Source organism: Polypterus senegalus, chromosome 3 (assembly GCF_016835505.1).
Source record: "Polypterus senegalus isolate Bchr_013 chromosome 3, ASM1683550v1, whole genome shotgun sequence".
In the NCBI taxonomy this organism is placed as follows: Eukaryota; Metazoa; Chordata; class Cladistia; order Polypteriformes; family Polypteridae; genus Polypterus; species Polypterus senegalus.
Window position 1 is genome coordinate 180,199,562 of NC_053156.1, and position 14,238 is coordinate 180,213,799.

General features: G+C 40.4%; 1 protein-coding gene across 1 annotated transcript in view; it reads left to right on the forward strand.

The window, feature by feature from the left end:
* Nucleotides 1-14,238, forward strand: part of LOC120525723 (constitutive coactivator of peroxisome proliferator-activated receptor gamma-like) — a 147,020-nt gene that overhangs the window by 47,213 nt on the left and 85,569 nt on the right. Inside the window, exon 5 of the mRNA XM_039748268.1 lies at nt 10,991-11,093. Coding sequence (XP_039604202.1) covers nt 10,991-11,093 — 103 coding nt within the window. The remainder of the gene's footprint in view (nt 1-10,990; nt 11,094-14,238) is intronic.

Genomic DNA, 14,238 nt, shown 5'->3' on the forward strand with positions numbered 1-14,238 from the left:
CATACCCTTTCACGACTGTTGCATGTGCTCAGGGTGAACCTGCTCTCATCTGGGAAAAACACAGGGTGCCAGCGGTGGACCTGCCAATTCTGGTATTCTATGGCAAAAGCCAGTCAAGCTCCACAGTGTCAGGCAGTGAGCACAGGGCCCACTAGAGGATATCGGGCCCACAGGCCACCCTCAGAAGTCACTTTCTGATTGTTTGGTCAGAGACGTTCACACAAGTGGCCTACTGGAGATCATTTTATAGGGCTGTGGCAGTGCTCATCTTGTTTGTTCTTGCCCAAAGGAGCAGATACCTGTCCTGCTGATATGTTAAGGACCTTCTACAGCCCTCTCCAGCTATCCTAGAGTAACTGCCTGTCTCCTGAAATCTCCTCCATGCCCTTGAGACTGTGCTGGGAGACACAGCAAACCTTCTGCCAATGGCACATATTGATGTACCATCCTATAGAAGCTGGACTACCTGTGCAACCTCTGTAGGGTCCAGGTATTGCCTCAATCTACCAGTAGTGACACTGACTGTAGCCAAATGCAAAACTATTAAAAAAAACTGTCAGAAGATGAGGAAGGAAAAATGACAGTGACCTGCACCTATCAAACCATTCCTGTTTTGGGGGTCGTCTGATTGTTGTCCCCCTAGTGTACCTGTTGTTAATTTCATTAACACCAAAGCAGCTGAACCTGATTAGCAACACCCTCTGCTACTTATCTGACCAGATCAATATTCCAGAGTTTCATTGACTTGATGCTATACTCTGATTTAAAAAGTTCATTTAATTTTTTTGAGCAGTATATTATTCATATAGTCTGGCTATTTGAATTCAGACAAAAAGATAATCTTTTCTAATATGGCCAAGATGCCTGACTTTTTATACAGGTTATTTTTTCAAATTCATAACTTGGACAGAATAAAAAAATAATGACATATTAATTAAATTTGTTTTGTGATGTGTGTGAACATTGGCCACATACTTATTAAGCAGCAATGCTTTATTTAAACAGGCAAAACTCTGAAATCTCAGGTCACTGTTCTGAAACTAAAACACATTTTTCTTTGGGTATGTGCTGTATTTGTACGTGCATTTTATCATAATTTAATTTTTTTTTTTTATCAGTATGCTGCTGTTAGAGTATGTGAATTTCCCCTTGGGATTAATAAAGCATCCATCCATCCATCCATCCTTCCTTCCAGCGAGTCATGACATTTGCATATTTCAACATCGACTGATAATTAAAAAATTGACAAACAAATGGATTATGCAGGTTATTGTTTGCATAGCCATGCCTTGCCAAATTATGTCTATTTTTCTGGACCCCATGGCATTATAAAAGAAGTTTTCTCTAGTAGGATTTGTACAAACAACACATTATCCAGTATGCTGTATCTTACACTGATCATTACATGCAATGACATAGAGTTATCCAGCTTTTGTAGAAAGCATGGTAAGTTGTACCTGGGGGAGTGGGGAATGTGTCTTTGCTTATAATTGGATTAATTAGAAATAAGTTATTTAGGCTTGTTAGACTTGAGTGCAGGCGAAGGCCATTAGGCATACAATGCTTTAGTAAGTTTGTTTGGAACACATTCATATTTTGTGATAGGATTGGAACTGTGGATGATTGTTTCCTCATTCCTTTCAGGGACTTGGATTCTTCCCTTAATCACACGGGTTTTTTGTATTCTGAAATACAGTACAGAATGTTATCTTTCATTTTATATCTAAGAAAGATGACTTATTATTGAAAAGTGTTATAGATTTATTGTATAAACATCTATTTTCTAAACTTGCATTTTCTGTTCTGGATTATGTTATTCTTTGATCATGTGTTTATTCTAACTGCAATTATTAGCTGTAGAAAAGATCAAAAATAATTCTGCAGTTGCAAAACAATGACTTTCAACTAAAATAAACATCCTTTTAAATGAAAGAGAAAAATGTGTTTGGGTGTACTTTTTACCAAACATTGGTTGTTGCTGTAGTATCTATGTATGCCCTGTATGGATATAATATTTTGTATTGGAGGAAACTGAGTTATCTCCGTTCTGTCGGTCTGTCTGTCTACCAGGGCTGGGAATTGATTAAAAAAAAATTAGTTGTATCATTGCATGTAATTAATCACGATTAATCGCATCCAACATTAAAATCTAATCATAAAACAAGTACTTAAATCGTGAGAGAACACACTGAATCACAAAAATAATGTAGAATCAACACAAAGGAATTTAAAAATTGTAGTGGCATTGCTTAAACTTAAACAATGACCTTAAACCTGAACATTTAAGAAAGTACTACTTGAGTAAGTACAACCTGAATTTGAATGCCTTCCTCCTCATATGTATATATAGAGTGCATCACTTTTTCCACATTTTATGTTACAGCTTTATTCCAAAATGGATTAAATTCATTTTTTTCCTCAGAATTCTACACACAACACCCCATAATGACAACATGAAAAAAGTTTACTTGAGATTTTTGCAAATTTATTAAAAATAAAAAAATTGAGAAAGCTAATGTACATAAGTATTCACAGCCTTTGCTATGAAGCTCAAAATTGAGCTCAGGTGCATCCTGTTTCCCCTGATCATCCTTAAGATGTTTCTGAAGCTTAATTGGAGTCCACCTGTGGTAAATTCAGTTGATTGGACATGATTTGGAAAGGCACACACCTGTCTGTATAAGGTCTCACAGTTGACAGTTCATGTCAGAGCACAAATCAAGCATGAAGTCAAAGGAATTGTCTGTAGACCTCCGAGACAGGATTGTCTCGAGGCTCAAATCTGGGGAAGGTTACAGAAAAATTTCTGTTGCTTTGAAGGTTCCAATGAGCACAGTGTCCTCCATCATCTATAAGTGGAAGAAGTTCGAAACCACCAGGACTCTTCCTAGAGTTGGCTGGCCATCTAAACTGAGCGATCGGTGGAGAAGGGCCTTAGTCAGGGAGGTGACCAAGAACCCGATGGTCACTCTGTCAGAGCTCCAGAGGTCTTCTGTAGAAAGAGGAGAACCTTCCACTCCTTAGTAAAAGGCACATGGCAGCCCGCCTGGAGTTTGCCAAAAGGCATCTGAAGGACTCTCAGGCCATAAGAAACAAAATTCTCTGGTCTGATGAGACAAAGATTGAACTCTTTGGTGTGAATGCTAGGCGTCACGTTTGGAGGAAACCAGGCACCGCTCATCACCAGGCCAATACCATCCCTACAGTGTAGCATGGTGGTGGTAGCATCATGATGCGGGGATGTTTTTCAGCGGCAGGAACTGGGAGACTAATCAGGATAAAGGGAAAGATGACTGCAGCAATGTACAGAGACATCCTGGATGAAAACCTGCTCCAGAGCGCTCTTAACCTCAGACTGGGGCGACAGTTCATCTTTCAGCAGGACAACGACCCTAAGCACACAGCTAAGATATCAAAGGAGTAGCCTCAGGAAAACTCTGTGAATGTCCTTGAGTGGCCCAGCCAGAGCCCAGACTTGAATCCACTTGAACATCTCTGGAGAGATCTTAAAATGGCTGTGCACTGACGCTAACCATCCAACCTGATGGAGCTTGAGAGGTGCTGCAAAGGGAATGGGCGAAACTGGCCAAGGATCGGTGTGCCAAGCTTGTAGCATCATATTCAAAAAGACCTGAGGCTGTAATTGCTGCCAAAGGTGCATCGACAAAGTATTGAGCAAAGGCTGTGAATACTTATGTACATGTGATTTCTCAGTTTTTTTATTTTTAATAAATTTGCAAAAACCTCAAGTAAACTTTTTTCACATTGTCATTATGGGGTGTTGTGTGTAGAATTCTGAGGGAAAAAATGAATTTAATCCATTTTGGAATAAGGCTGTAACATAACAAAATGTGGAAAAAGTGATGCGCTGTGAATACGTTCTGGATGCACTGTATATATAATATATAGGCACACTTTTCAGGCATATTTTTAGGTAGTCCTTTCTCATTTGGGAAATTCCACATAACTGGAAAATGACAAATATTATCCCATTTTATAAAAAGGATGATCGAGCAGATCCAAGTAACTATAGGTCAGTAAGCTTTTAATGCATCACAAGTAAATTAATAGAAGAAATTAAGGATAAAATTGAGCAACACATGGCAAAAACAGTTTTACTGAACAGTCAGCATTGGTTCAGACAAGGGAGGTTTTGTTTTACTAACATGATGGAATTCTATTAGGAAGCAGCAAAAGGATTTGATCAGAGCGGTGCATATGATATTTATCTTTTAGAAAGCAATTGATAAAGTCCCAAATAAAATTTTGGCCTTCAGACAAAAAGAGGTGGGAGTTTAGGATGTAAAGTGGCATGCAAATGTTTGGGCACCCTTACTTAAAAGGTTTGTTACTGTGAATATTTAAGTGAGCAGAAGATGGAACTAATCACCAAAAACCATAAAGTTAAAGACGACGCATTTTTTTTTCACAATTATATGCATGATTAATGTATTATTTTTGTTTTGTACATCGAAAAAAAGAAGGGTGCACCATGCAAAAGTTTGGGCACTCCAAGATATTTGTGGTCTCGGATAACATTTACCAAAGTCAAAGACCTTAATTAGCTCATTAGCTCATCGCTTGTTCACTGTCATCGTTAGGAAACCCCAGGTAAAGCAAATTGCAACACTGTATACATTCTAAATCCTTGTCCTAACAATCAGCAGCCATGGGCTCCACTAAGCAGCTGCCTAGCTCTCTGAAAAATAAAATAATTGATGTTCACAAAGCAGTTGAAAGCTACAAAAAGATAGCAAAGTGTTTTTAGGTAGCTGTTTCCTCAGTTCGTAATGTTATTAATTAGTGGCAGTTAACAGGAATAGTGGAGGTCATGTTAAGTTCTGAAAGACTACCTAGTTGGATTACTAGAAAGACAACTAAAAACCCCTGTGTGACTGCAAAAGACCTTCAGGAAAATTTAGTAGACTGTGGAGTGGTCATGTGCTGTTCTACTGTGCAGCCACACTTGACCTTCATGGTAGAGTTAGCAGGAGAAAACCTTGCTTTGTCCTAGCCACAACATTCAGCACCTTAAGTTTGGAGATGAACATCTAAATAAGCCTGCTTAATTTTGGAAACAAGTCCTGTGGTCTGATAAATTAAAAATAGATAATTTTTGGCTACAGTGTGCAAAGATATGTTTGGAGAAAAAAGGGTGCCAAATTCTATGAAAAAAAAAAACACCTCTGCCATTATTAAGCAAGGGGGTGGATTGATCATGCTTTGTACTTGTGTTGCATCGAATGGCACAGGAAAGGAAACATATCCTTGGCAGAGGGATTCTGGAAGCAAACATTTCTGTTAAAGATGGAGTTAAAAAGTGGATGGGTCCTACAACAAGATAATGATCCAAAACACATTTCAAAATCTACATACCTCAATAGTCGCAAGGTGATGGTTTTTCCTTGCCCTCACATTCCCCCAACTTTAACATCATTGAAAATCTGTGGATAGATCTCAAAAGAGCAGTGCATGCAAGACGTCCCAACAATCTTGCAGAAATATCCTTTTGCAAAGACGAACAGGCTAAAATCCCCCAAGTAAGCTAGCCAAATAAAGCATTTAAAAGGTGTGATACTTGTGTTACAAATTACTGACCATGTCTGGTGCCTAAAATTTTGATTCAGGCCCTTTACATTTCTTGGTATTTTGTACCTGTGATTGATGGAAATAAAAATATGAAATGAGAGACTGCATTTTAACTATAACACACATTGTGAGGCCTCATCTGAAACACTTTTATAGACAGTAAAAAAATGAAAAGAGCCAGTTCAACATGAGAAACCCTTAATAATCTTTCCCAAATGTTAGATGGTCTAATACCCCAGCCCATGTATAAACCATCCTCCAACCTAAACACCCTGTCTGTCTATAACATTCTTGGTGTAATCCAGAAAATCTTATTATATTTTATTTACAGCATTTCTTGGAAGATTTGTCAGTGATAAACCATAATACGCAGCACTGTGCAACCTTACGTAATGTCTCCTTGGTGAATATATTATTAAAAACTGTAGAGAGTAGAGCAGTTTGTTCCATACATTACATTCAGGATGCAGAAGAAGGCAGTCAATTAATGAGTCCATACCAAAGATCCTTATTCAACATTGCAGAGGAGCTGGGATTGTAATCAGCAAACCTCACTGAATTCATGCAACCTTGAGTTCTACGAAATCGCAGCAATGTTCAAACTTTGCTGAACTCTACTAAATGAATTGAAGTCAATAAGGAAGTATGAACAACATTAGTTTTGAGTGGATTATAATGATGCAGTGGTCTTAAGTGTCCTTGAGGGTTAGGGAAAAGTCTACCAACTATGTTGGACTGATTATCATGGCCAAATATATGATCTGAGCTGTGAGGCAGCAATGCTGATCACTCCGCCACCGTGCCCAAGACAACAAAAGACGCACACTGAATGAACACCACAAGCAAAATAAAATGAAAGGCCACAAACTAGAAATAAGTAAATAAAATAAGATAATTACACTCACCAAGCTCCAATCTCGGGTACACATTGATTTTGCAATGAATTGGCAGCTGGTGGCAGCTCATTCATTCCATTGTGTGAAGGTGGGAACATCTTTTTTGTTTCCCATGTATCTCTGCAGATGCTTTGCCCTTCCTTATTCCATCACGGAGAAAGAAGAGACATGTAAATAGTAATAAATCTTCTGTTTATATTATTTCATAGCATGTCGTGTGTTTTCTGATGGCTCAGTAGCAGAAACGCATTTTGTCGTGGTGTTTTTTTTTTTTTTTTCCTTTCACCCTCCTTGTGTGCCTGCAGCCCAGAGCCCAGCGATGGCCACGTTGGAACCCATCTTGCAGCATACATGCCTCAAAGGTCTGAGCATGGCTGCTACAACTCTGTGAGGTCACGCTGGTCTCACAAAGCATCATAGGGTGCTCAGGTAAAAATAGAAACATTCGCCTAAGCCAGCCTAATGGCACATTTCCAGGAAAATGTCACTGGCGAACATGACATATTTTTTGTTTAAAAAACTTTTTCGAATTTTGCTGATGAACACTATAGAGGAGGAAAAGAGGAAAAAAAGATGAAGCAGCAAATGGGAAGAAAAAAAAGCTTAGCTATGAAATGCCAATATGAAATTCCTTCTTTCGGCTGCTTCCTTCAGAGGCTTCCACAGTGGACCATCTTTTTCCAAATCTTCCTGTCCTCAGCATCTTGCTCTGTTACATCAGTCACCTGTATGTCCTCTCTCACCACATCCGTAAATCCTCTTTTTAGGCCTTCGTCTTTTCCTCTTGCCTGGCAGGTCTATCCTTTGCATCCTTTTCCTAATACACCCAGCATCTCTCCTCTGCACATGTCCAAACCAATGCAATCTCGCCTCTCTGACTTTGTTTCCAAAACGTCTAACCGGAGCTGACCCTGTATTCTACTCACTTCTAATCCTGTCCATCCTCGTCACAGCCAATACAAATCTTAGCATCTTTATTTCTGCCACCTCCAGCTCTTTCTCCTGTTTTTTGGTCAGTCCCACCATCTCCAACCCCTCTAGCATAGCTGGTCTCACTACTGTCCTGTAGACCTTCCCTTTCACAATTAACTGATACCCATCTGTCACAAATCACTTCTGACACTCCTCTTCATTCAGTCCACCATGCTTGCACTCCCTTTTTCACCTCTCTTCCACAATCCCCTTTATTCTGTACTGTTGATCCCAAGCATTTAAACTTCTCCACCTTCACCCTCTACTCCCTGCATCCTCACTATTCAAGTGACCTACCTCTCATTTACACACATGTATTCTGTCTTGTTCCTCCCCTCTCTAGAGCATATCTACACCTCTTGAGAGTCTCTTTAACCTGCTCCCTACTCTTGCTACAGATCACAATGTCATCTGCAAACATCATATTCCACAGCAACTCCTGTCTTATCTCCTCTGTAAACCTGTCCATCAGCATTGCAGAGAAGAAAGGCCTCAGAGCTGATCCCTGATGTAATCCCACCTGCATGTTAAATACATGTTATTCCTTCTGCATACCTCACCACTTTCACACTTTCCTCGTACATATCTTGTACAACTCTTGCATACTTCTTTGCCACTCCGGACTTCCTCATACAATACCACAACTGCTCTCAAGGCATGCTGTCCTATGCTTTCTCTAGGTCCACAAAGACGCAATGCAACCCCTTTCTGGTCTTCTCTGTACTTCTCTGTTAACACCCTCAGAGCAAACATTGCATCTGTGGTGCTCTTTCCTGGCATGGACCATACTGCTGCCCACTAATCATCACCTCCCTTCTTAACCTAGCTTCCACTACTGTTTTCCTTAACTTCATGCTGTGGCTCATCAATTTTATCCCCCTGTTGTTACTACAGCTCTGCACATCCCCTTTTTTCTTAAAAATTGTTAACAGTACACTTCTTCTTCACTCCTCAGGCATCCTCTCACTTTTCAAGATTACATTAAACAATCTGATTAAAAACTCCACTGCCATCTCTCCTAAACCTCTCCATGCTTCCACAGGTGTGTCATCTGGACCGATGGACTTTCCATTCTTCGTCCTCTTCATAGCCGTCCTTACTCTTTGCTAATCCGTTGCACTTCCCGATTCACTATCACCACATCATCCAACGTTCTCTCTTTCATTGTCTTTATTCATCAGCCACTCAAAGTACTCTTTCCATCAGCTCAACACACCCTTCTCGCTTATGAATATGTTTCCATCTTTATCCTTTATCACCTTAACCTGCTGCACATCTTTCTCAGCTCAGTCCCTCTGTGTAGCCAGTTAGTGCAGGTCCTTTTCTCCCTCCTTCATGTACAGCCTCTCATACAACTCATCATATGCCTTTTCTTTAGTCTTCGCCCACCTCTCTCTTCACCTTATGCCTTATCTCCTTATACTCTTGTCTACTTTCTACATCTCTCTGACTGTCCCACTTGTTCACCAACCTCTTCCTCTTTATCCTTTTCTTCCTTCCTCTGTCCAGATGTCATGCCTAGCACCCTTCTTGCTGTCACCCTTACCACTTCTACTGTAGTTGCTCAGCTCTCTGGTAACTCTTCACTGCCACCCAGTGCCTGTCTTACTTCCTCCCTGAACTCAACCTTGCAGTCTTCCTTTTTCAACTTCCACCGTTTGATCCTTGGCTCTGCCCTTACTCTCCTCCTCTTCTTGATCTCCAAAATCATCCTACAGACCACCATACTATGCTGCCTAATTACACTTTTCCTTGCCACCACTTTGCAGTATTCATTCTCCTTCAGATTGACCCTCCTGCATAGGATTTAATCTACCTGTATGTATTTTCTTCCACTCTTGTACGTCACCCTATGTTCCTCCCTCTTCTTAAAATACATATTCACCATAGTCGTGTCCATCCGTTTTGCAAAATCCACTATCACCTGACCTTCTTCATTCCTCTTCTTGACACCATACCTACCCATCACCTTCTCATCTCCTCTGTTCTCTTCAGTAGCATTTCCATTGAAATCTACTGTAATCACCACTCGCTGTCCATCACTTCATCCAGCTTACTCCAGAAATCTTCTTTTTCATCCATCACACACCCAAATTGAGGGGCATATGAACTAACAACATTCATAATCACACCTTCAGTTTCCAGCTTAATAATCATCACTTTTTTCACCTCTAAAACACTCTTGACATACTGTTCCTTCAGAATAACCCTTACCCCATTTTTCCTCCCATTCACACCATATTAGTACAATTTGAATCCACCTGGCCCAACTCCCCTTCCATTTATTCTGTTACACGCACAATATATCAACCTTCTTTCTCTCCATTACATCAGCTATCCATTTCCCTTTGCCAGTCATACTGCCAACATTCAAAGGTCCTCCCCTCAGTTCCACTCTCTTTATCTTCCTCCTCTCCTCCTGCCTTGGGACATGGGCCAACAGTAGCCCAATTTCCGCCAGCACCTTGGTGTCTAACAGTAATTGGTAGCGGCCGTTGTTAACCCGGGCCTCTACAAATCCAGTATGGAAATCTGTATTGTTGTCCGCATATTGATCTGGCAAAATTTTACACAGGGCACCCTTCCTAACGTAACCTCCCCGTTTATCTGGGCTTGGAACCTGCACGAAGGAACACACTGGTCTGTGTATCCCCTGTGGTAGTGTTAAACAGAAAAATATAAACCATTAAAACAATGCAAAAAGAAGCACTTGATCTGGAAGAGAGAAATCATATCTTTTTGCTGCTTTTGTGAAAGTTGTTAGATAGAAAAAGGTACAACTAGCTGACCTAGAAAACATTAAATGAACTAAAAAATAGTTATGAAGAATGTTTGTTTATAAAACCACGTTTTGGAAACTTTTTTCTGATTCTGATATGTTCTTTTGTCTTTTATTCTTTAAGAATGGCAAAGGTAATGGGCTATTGTTTGTCTGTAAAACATAGTTGTGTAATGCCTGCTTTTGTTTTTGGAATTTATTTAAATTGCTTTAGAGAAAATGACAAAAGATAAGGAAATGTCTAAGCGAGTAGAGCCAAGACACAATCACCTGATGAGGTTTGCTTTGTTAAAAGATACATATGAAGGTCTTTGTTTATGATTAGCTGTTTTAAGTAGTATGAGACTGTCATTTAAAATAACGATAGGTTAGGTACAGTGCATAAGCAGATAAGGGCTAGCCTCATAGATAATAAAAAGATAGAAGTACAATGTGTATGGAAAAGAACCAGTCAGCCCCCCTCAAGTGTTACAGAAAATGTCTTAGAAAATGCATTTAAAAATAGATTCCTACTGTTTACATAGAATTATCTTACATATTCAAGAGCTTTCACCTTTGAAAAGGTACTTTATTTTCAGTAGTTACTCCTTCTAGCATATAAGTACAACAGCAAAGTTTACATGTTTTTTTTTGTATTATAATCCCCATCTCAATTTACAAAACACACATTTTATTGTTGTAGCCAGTTTAGATATTATGTAAAAAAAAAAAGTTTATATTTTCTTTTGACCATTATATATTTTATTTTCCACAGATTAACTGGGCTTCACAATTTCATGATCTAAAAGTGCTTATCCTTAAAGCATGTGAAAAAAAAGGAAGGATAATTCAAAGTAACCCCAGAAACCCATTAGCAGGTTGGTAGTTATTTACTAATTCTGACTTATTTATTAAACTGAAATATGTTGGTTTTGTATTAGATGAATGAATGGATGATTGAATGTAAATAGCCTACAGACAAAGGCAGTTACTAACATTCTTTTAACTTTTTGTTTTGATTGTCTCTCATGATTGATTATTTTTTATTGATTTACACTTTGTGCCAAAGTATATTTTAATAACAAAGCATTATATATCTCTTATATTTGCAGTATGTAGATCTCCAGCATAGTAATAGTCATTTATGCTGGTATGTTTTACATATTTACAAGTGGTCAGGTTTATAAAAATTGCGTGCGCAATTTTCCACACAGAGGTTGGTATGGCAGTGCAACAAGGAGTATTGTAGCAGTGTGAAAGTTTAAAAAAAAATAAATAAAAATGGAACAGCTGAGGCTCTGTGAGTGTGCATAAGCATGTGGCCCAAGAGTGTTTACTGGGGAAATTGGGCTAATCGCGGTTGCTCACGACTTTTGTTATTGACACTGTGCCAGTTGTTAGTAACACTAGAATCCCTGAAGCCTATGCAAAAAGTCATAAGACTTGAGCTCTGAGAATTTTGCGTCTCTCTTCAGCTGCATCAGTGGTGGATGGAATAGCAGGCTGCTTGCTGCTTGTGTTGATTGCCTCATTTGCAAAGCAAAGATGCTGATGGAGATGTGCGAAGGAATTTAAGATGGCCTGGTATTATGACTTTTTTTTCCTAGTCTTCAGGATTTGTAGTGTTAAGTCATATGTACCCATGGAGTATAAACTAGACTGAAAGGAAGTAAAAGGGAGAGTAAATGGAAACAAGGAAGTAAAATCGACAAGGAGAGGAATCCGCTTAGAACCAGTGGATGGTGGATAGGCATTAAGGTTTATCTTCTTTGGAGTAAATGAATGAATCTGTTTGTGGTGGTGTTTGCCCGCTGTCGTTGCCATGTTCACTACAAGCATCATTTGATGCTGAAACATCAAATGTCTTTTCGGTTTTTCTTGAACTTGGGTCATATTTTTAATCATTAGGGCATAAGGATTATTACAGCAGTTTAAATCTTTTTTTGAGACCTTAAAAGTCTTTGTGTAAACCCTTTGTTAGGATCCATAATTTAAACATTAGCATAGGCTGGTTTTTATAAGGGTGTCCACCCATGAATGCAAAAGTTAAGGAGCTGTTGATCCTGCATATGTGTTTTAAATAGTGGTGTCTTGCCTTTCTTGTGGAAGATATGATGGCATTTTAGTAGTTAAGTAATTCTCATCAAAAGTACAAAGCACTGTACATTACAATGGCTTTGCTCTTGCGTAAAAGCAGTAAAAAAGTACTTTTTAGCATCTTGAACCTGGCTGCCATCTGTCTGTGCTTATAGTTTTTCATCTTGTTCTATTTTTAAAAGCTTGGCTGTAAGAACTGTTTTGTTTTAATGAAGTCCTGTATTTTTCTGAGCAAATGAGAAGAGATGTATACAATTTCAGAACATATGTTTTTTTTTATTTGAACAGGTACACATCCTGGGTATGACGTTAAACTGCATTTGGCCCTGCAAGTGGTCCTCCAACTTGCAGGGAAATCATGGGGGTTGGTGGCAGGATTGACACTACAGCCACCGTAAAAATAAAAAAAAATAAAAAAAAAAAACTTTACAAAGCTCCGAGATGACAGAAAAGACTCCTTTTTTGCTCTCCACGGGAGTAGCTCTGCTGCAGCTGCCCAAAGAAAGGCTGCTCGCATCATGAAGGAGATGGGGGGAAAAGTCCCTCGGGAGCCCCATCCCCGGAAGAGTTGAAAATGTTGGAGAGCCAACAGGGTCGGGTCTGTTGGGGATCGGAACTGGTGTGGTGCTGAGGCGTCGCCTGCTGCATGGCAGCACTCGGGTCCCAATTTGAGGCGGCCCATACGGATGGGCGCATGGAACGTCTTGTCTCTCTGGCAAGATGATCATCTTCCTCTGTTGTCAGAGGAGCTGTGTAATCTCCACATTTCAGTGACGGCACTCTCTTGAGTTGCGGGGACTGGCCAGATCTCTGGATACACCTTTTATTGGTCTGGTCGGTCTGATGACTGTCATAATCAGGGAGTAGCTGTTGCTGTATCGGATTGGCTTCTTCCGATGGTGTCCGATGGCACTCCTTTCAACGAGCGTATTATGGGACTTGGATTATGGCACTACCTGGGTGCCTTGTCTGTTGTCTCAGTGTATGCTCCGACCGCGGTAATTGATGTCTCGGTGTGGGAGACATTTTATTCGCAGCTTGGCTTGGTGGTTGATGGGTGCCCACAAAGTGGCTCCATGTTCCTTGACTTTGCAAAAGGTCAGGGGCTGCGAATCGCTGGATCCTGGTTCCAGCACACTGAACTGCATCGTTGGACTTTGTACTCCAATACTGGTGGTGCGGTGAAGGAGATCGATCACATCCTCATGGGCAGATACTGGAGGCTCTTGCAACCACAGACTTGTTGTTGCTACTCTTAGGATCCAGCTTAGGTCCAGTAGATTACCACCTACTAGGAAAATGAGCCTGGACTTGGCCAGGCTCCAAGACCAGGCTGTTTCTAATGAGTTTGCATGCCGTTTGTCTGAGGAACTTTCAGATTTGGGTACTACTGCCGATCCTAATGTGATGTGGGAGACCTTCCGTGACAAGACCCTGAAGGTTGCTGAGGGTTGTGTTGGTGTTACCGGTGTTCCCAGAAGGAGGTGTTTCATCTCGTAGGGCACCCTAGATATCGTTGAGAGGAGTCGCAGCGCACGGCTCAATGGCAACTCTGGTCTGTACCGGGAACTGAGAAGGACGGCTGCAAGGGCTCTGAGGGAAGATAAGGAGGCATTTGTTAGAAGAATCTGAGCAAGTGACACACCATCTGTGGTCTAGCGAACCACGTCCTGCTTACAGAGGAATCGAAGCATTATGCACATCTGAATCTGTTCCTCGGAGAGTTGCAGTCAGGGCAGCTGATGGAACCGTCCTTACGGATGACACTGCAGTTGTGACCTGCTGAGCTGACTACTTTGAGCAGTTGTTCAAAGCTGATCCTCCGGGTAGGATGTTGGATATCTCTGCGTCCACAGTTCTTGAGGTTGATCCTCCAATTAGCTGTGAACCACCCAGTCTCACTGAGATTGCACAGGTGCTGAAACA